We start from the raw sequence: 6,204 nt of genomic DNA on the forward strand, positions 1-6,204 counted from the left end.
CGAAGTACGGGAATTTAAAATCCCTAAGAACACATCCATAACAAGGGTAAAGAGATACGGCGACAAAGGGTCCCCTTGGCGAAGGCCTCGACCTCCAGAGAAGAAGCCATGAAGTTCGCCATTAATAGAAACTGAAAACTTGGGTGTTCTCACACACACCATTATCAAATGGATGATCCATTCCGGGAATCTGAAAGCTTGCGAGTGAGTTCCAAAAATCTCGCCTATAGTATCATACGCCTTTTGAAAGTCCACCTTAACAAAGACATTTCGGAAGGTAAGGATCTAAGTGAAAACCGAGAACAATTCTGAACAAGAAGAATGTTATCTCTGATTCTCCTTCCTTTAACAAATGCATTTTGAGATGATCCAACCAAAACATTCAAAACAGCAGCCACACGATTAGCTAGAATTTTTGTAATAACCTTGTAGATGGTATTACAACATGCGATAGGTCTAAAATCTGTGACTGCAGTAGCATTCTGAACTTTGGGAATCAACGTAAGGATAGTACTGTTTACCTCTTTTAGGAGGAAGCCTGAAGCAAAGAAATCCTGAACAGCTTCAATAACCAATGGCCCGACAAGATCCCAGTTGGTCTTGTAAAATTCAACCGAAAAGCCATCAGGACCCAGGGCTTTTCCTCTTGCTAGGGAGAAAAGTGTAACCTTGATCTCCGAATCTGTGACCGGGCAAGAGATGGAGCTGCATTGAATATCCGAGAGAGGCCGATGGATGAGCTCCTTCATCTCATGAAGAGACGGTTTTGAGAGGCACGCCTGAGGTGAGAGCAACTTTGAGAAGTAGGACACAAACACTTGAGGCACAAGGGCTGGATCATCTATGAGGACACCAGATGAATCCATAACCGAGAGGATGTGGTTTCTGGTCTATCTGTTCTTAACCGAATTGTGGAAGAATCTAGTGTGTTCCGATCACCCTCTTTCAGCCAAGTCACACGAGACTTTTGGCGGTAAAAAGACTCCTCATGGGCTCGCAGTATGACAAAGGCACGTCGCTGGTTTTTTTCCAGGTCAGCAAGAGATGAATTAGAAGGATCATCATGAAGCCCAACTTGAGTGATGCGAAGGGCTTCTCTAGCTTCAGCCGTCTTCATCGAAATGTCGGAGAAAGACTCTTTGTTGAGTAATATGAGGCGAGCTTTAACCAATTTTAGCTTGGAAACGAGGCGGAACATCGGCACTCCGAAGACTGGCGTATTCCAAGCTTGATTGATGCAATACGAGTAATCCGAGTGTTCGGACCAAAAATGAAAATATTTAAACGGCTTCCTTCTCGACATCGGATCAAGCACTCTAACAATCATAGGAGAGTAATCAGATATACCCGAATTGAGAAAGGAGGCTTGAGAGAAGGAGAACCGATGGTTCCACAGATTGTTAATAAGGACCCGATCAATCTTGCGCATTTTCCTTGCAGCACCAGAGGAAGTAGACCAGGTAAAACGGAGGCCAATGTATCGAAGGTCCACCAACTCGGTTTGAGCTAAACATAAACGAAACTCGTCAAAAGATGGAAGCCAAGCGTTCGAACCCCCCACCCTATCCGATGGGTCCTTAATGGCGTTAAAGTCGCCAGCTACAATCCAAGGCGAGTCCTGGAAGACTTCATTGTAATGGATTAGATCATCCCAAAGGGGCCTACGACTGACAAACGTGTGATCAACATAGATCGCAGAAATACAACAACTCGTGTTAGAAGAAGTAGAAGAAAGAAAACCATGAACAGCTTGCTTATTCGAAGAAATAGGAGCAAACTCAACTACACTTGGGTCCCAGCCAACCCAAATTCTGCCACGAGAAGCGTATTCATAGTTCGCCGTCCATTTCCAGCCTTTTAAAAAGATCGAAGATATGGTATCAAACAAATCTTCGGGCACCTTAGTCTCAAAAATACCGATCAAGCAAAGCTTGTTGGAGAGAACAAGCTTCCTTACCTCAGCACGCCTAACAGGATTGAGAAAACCTCTAACATTCTAGAATCCAAAAAACATATGTACACAAGGAAAGGAGGCAGTTACCTCTTCATAGAGGCTCTGCGGCCAGTAGAGGTGGCCTTAGCAAGAACCAAAGCAGAAGGTTCAGGAAGTAGACGATCCAGCTGGTCTTTTAACTTGTTTTTATTTTCACCACAGCCTTGTTTTGCTAAGTGAAGAAACAGGGACCCGATGAGGCATGCAAGTTTTGCTTTTCGTAGTGCATAGCCATTTTATAATAGGCTAGTTAAGAAAATATCGTAGCCATTTTATAACAGGCTATTTAAGAAAATATCGTACTCTTGAGAATCATCATCGTTCATGTACTTACCACATGCATGTGTGGACCTGCGAAATGTTTCCAGTTTTTATTTTTTCCTTTGTTTCTATAGGGTTTGCTCCCTTGTTGATTCAGATGTGCAAGCGAGTATATAATTTAATGACCGAAACATCTTTACTCCTTCCCTATACTGTCACCCTTGAAAGAAAATTAGAGCGTGTCCTTACCAGAAATGCTCTAACGATTCGTATTTTAAGAATCTTCGTGCCTTCTAAGGTGAAGTTCAGTTGGAATTATTCAACTTTCAAGATAGCGATTCTGTATAATACAAGAACTACCATTGCATTGAACTCTGTAAAATTTACTTAATACTATTCGTGCATATAAAAACTCGTTCTTAAGCAAACGATAATAAAATACTCATTTACTTTTATTGTCGCATTTATTTTTGTTTTGCTTAACTACAAATGAAATAAAAAAAATAAAGAACTATTAAACCTGAAATCAACTCAGGAACTTATAACATAATAAGTTCCGAGACCCAAAATCCAACGAATAGGCTTCAAGTTTCAAATAGTAAGAAACCAGTGATCGAGGTCAGGTTTCAAGCGAAACTTGTAATCGAGGTCAGGTTCCAAATTTCAAGCCTTAGATGCTAAAACCCAGTTAGAGGACTCTAAATGACTTGATTCAAAATACCCTATGGAGACAAAACTTTAAGCTTTGGGAGAACGAGAACGAGACAACTTATGCCTAGGTTGCAAATCCACCAGTCATCAGGCAAAGTACAACAAAAAGTTTCCAGATCAACGCATGTACAACAACCGCGCATGGAGCATCCAATCAGGCGGCTAGGGCATCGCCCAGCAAAGTAATCTCCTGGCAAATTAGGAAAGCAATGTAAGGTCAAGGATCACAAGGACACGCAGCCACAGAACGATGCCTTGGAATGTAGTAGTTGAACAATTTTTTTATATGCACTGCAGCACCATTAGGTTCTCAACTTTCCAATAACAGGAGTTTGCTCCCAACTTCACACATTCACAGTCACAGAAGTGGAAAAGTCAATGGCAGTAAAGATATACTGTCCATGCAAATGTAGTAGACGGAACCGGATTACAGCTTTTAGACATCCCTGGTCCCCTAGTTCCAAGGATTTCCATGTGAGTTATTGACCTGCAGTGAAAAAGCAAGCAGTGGATAAGTTATACGATAAAATCAGCAAGTAACTCAACACTCTCATCCCTCAAGACGGGTTTCCAAGCTTCGATTTAAGGTTGTGAACCGTTTTGACAATGAAAAACTGAAATGCGACGTAACAATGCTAAACATTACGCGAATATCCGTGGATAAGCGCATGAGGAAACAAGGACTAGAGTTTCAGGGAACACAACCAAAAACCATGAGAAGAAACCAAGACTACACATGCCAATTCAAACTGACATATAGACATGCTGACAACCATAAGGAAAATAACACCGACCTAAATCAATATTCTCAGTGAAATCAAAGCTTACACTTCTTTCCTGCCTTATCTATGGTCCAATGGCTAAAATTTCCAAATCAAACAAGAAGAGACCACACGATTATCTGACAAAGTTTACAACTATATGTTCAACATAAATTACACTAGCTCCTGAAAGTCTCTGTCACACATCCACCTTTTAATCCACCTTTTATACATCAGATTCACTACAGGGAAGAAGGCTTCACACAGCACCTACGGTACCTTTTCTCACAAAGAACTCCTCTCAGTGGTCTTTATTATTGTCCAAGCTCTACCAAAGATTTATCTAAACAGGTACAGAGAGACGCCTCGCCTCCATAGTTTACTCTTATCTCTCCGCCACAACGTACTATTCAGCATCAACATAAGCAGCTCCAAGCACTTTCTTTCGTTCCAAATAGAAAGAAATTGCGACCTATTAGAGCGAACATGCAGTCCACGCTGGCGCCAGCAGAAACATACATCTATCAAACAAATTAAACCCTTCTCATGTCATTGATTCCCTCAATTAGCAGCATAATCCACTAAAAAATTATCCCAGTTCAAACAGAAAACACAGTATCACACACAACAGAACATCTGAACATCTTCACCGATAAATGTTATAGCAACCGAAAACAACATCTTCGCTGAACTGATCAAAGTCAACATCCGCCTAATCACACGCTAACCGATAGCTCCTAAAGAACTCAAAAAGAACAAAAGCTTGAAACTTCCATAAAGAATGGAGAGGGAATTTTACCGTAGGAGAGAGGGACACGGGGAGGATGATGAAAGGGGAAGGGAAATCAGTTGTAGTAGAGCTCGAGGCCCATGCCGTCGTGGATCTCGTAGTCCTTGAGGGTGATGTGGTCCTTGTAGATGTTGTACCACTTCTGGATTCGGATCTTGTCGGCGCGGGTGCCGGTCTGGGCGGCCACCAGCTTCTTGAGGTCGCCGATGGTGTCGTCCTCGTTGCACTTCACCCTCACCTTCTTCCCCAGCCGGTCGTTCAGCACCACCTCTATCATCTTCGCTGAAACCCTAATTTCTCTCTCTTCCTCCTTCGCTGTGTTCGATGATGGAAACAGAAAATCGAAGCTCGAATCCTGTCTCCACGAGGAAACACGTCAGAAAATCAGAATCGGGAAAAGGCAAAGTCAGTCCCGAAGGAAATGGAAGCTCGATCTACCGAGCAGCGGCGAAAAGAGCCAGAGGCTTCTCGCCGCAATCCGAGCGCCGGAGACGACGAATCTCGACCGTGGAAACGTAAACAGAGGCTCGCTCGCCGGAGCCCGCCGGAAGAGGAGACGAGAAATCGGACGGCGACATGGCTCGCCGCCGGGAAGGGGAAAAAGCAAACGACGACAACCCAGAAGACGAGATCAGTAAGTACCTCGAGAAGTCCGCTGCCGCGAAGCGAATCCACACCAGAGAGAGAGAGCGCGACCCAGATGGAGAGAGAGAGCTCGCACCACACCGCACCACTCAAAAACGCGTCTTTGCAGAGAGAGAGAGAGAGAGAGAGAGAGTCAAATTGCAGAAAGAACGGAGAAAAAGAGAGACTAGATGGATGCAAGGAGGAGAAGATTATATATAGAGGGATGAATTGACGCAAATGCCCCCGGACGCCGGAGGTGGGGAAAATCCCAATTTTTTATTTCTTTCTTCGTGTTTTCTCTTAAAAAGGCGGAAAAAAATGAAAAAAGAAAAGAAAATCAAGCCTAACTTTATTTTTTTCCTTTTTTTCTCATTCTCTCTTCTTCATCTTCTTCCTTCCGATCTCAGCCGGTCACTGGCCACCGCCGCTGTCGCCTGTGGCCGATGACCGACGAAGTGAGAGCCTTAGCTTCTTCAGATTTGGGCGAGGTCGAACCTTGTCGGTGGCCAGGCAATTCGGCAAGGCTTGGCCTCACGTAGGTGGCGTAAGGTCGACCTCGCCTGGCCACCGGTAACTGGCCACAAAAAATGAGGAAGAAGAAAAAAATAAAAAATAAAAAGAAAAAAGAAAAATATAGTAAAAGTATTAAAAATTAAAAGAAATAAAAAATCAAGAAACCTACCCAACACAATTCTATTTCGAGAATAGAAATTTTGTCAATTACCAAATCCATTCTTTTGTTCAAAAATTATTCATAGGAACATAATAGTTACCAAAACGTGCCCTTATAAGAAATTCAAAATAACTAAAATAAAAATAAATAAGATATAGGTGGATAAAATTATCTCATGAGGAAGATGTGATAAATGTGAATAGAATTTATAATCTCGTAAAGGCAAGTTATTTTTCTCAAATAATAAACTTCTTAAATTAACAAATTTAAAATTATTTTTCAACATAAATAATATTTAAATTCTAATATAAGAAATTCAAAATAACAAAAATAAAAATTTATTTTTTTAATTTAATCTTATTTTTATTCATATATTCGAATTTAATTT

At 41.8% G+C, this 6,204-nt stretch overlaps 1 protein-coding gene across 1 annotated transcript; it reads right to left on the reverse strand.

The window, feature by feature from the left end:
• Window positions 1-3,216: 3,216 nt before the first annotated feature.
• Window positions 3,217-5,326, reverse strand: LOC120289208 (ubiquitin-like protein 5). The gene is made up of 3 exons (XM_039303896.1): window positions 5,159-5,326; window positions 4,526-4,871; window positions 3,217-3,452 (listed from the first exon to the last, which is right to left on the reverse strand). The coding sequence occupies exon 2, from the start codon at window positions 4,791-4,793 to the stop codon at window positions 4,572-4,574; it is 222 nt and encodes a 73-aa protein (XP_039159830.1). The 5' UTR covers window positions 4,794-4,871; window positions 5,159-5,326; the 3' UTR covers window positions 3,217-3,452; window positions 4,526-4,571.
• Between the last annotated feature and the right edge of the window lie 878 nt (window positions 5,327-6,204).

This window comes from Eucalyptus grandis, chromosome 10 (assembly GCF_016545825.1).
Source record: "Eucalyptus grandis isolate ANBG69807.140 chromosome 10, ASM1654582v1, whole genome shotgun sequence".
In the NCBI taxonomy this organism is placed as follows: Eukaryota; Viridiplantae; Streptophyta; class Magnoliopsida; order Myrtales; family Myrtaceae; genus Eucalyptus; species Eucalyptus grandis.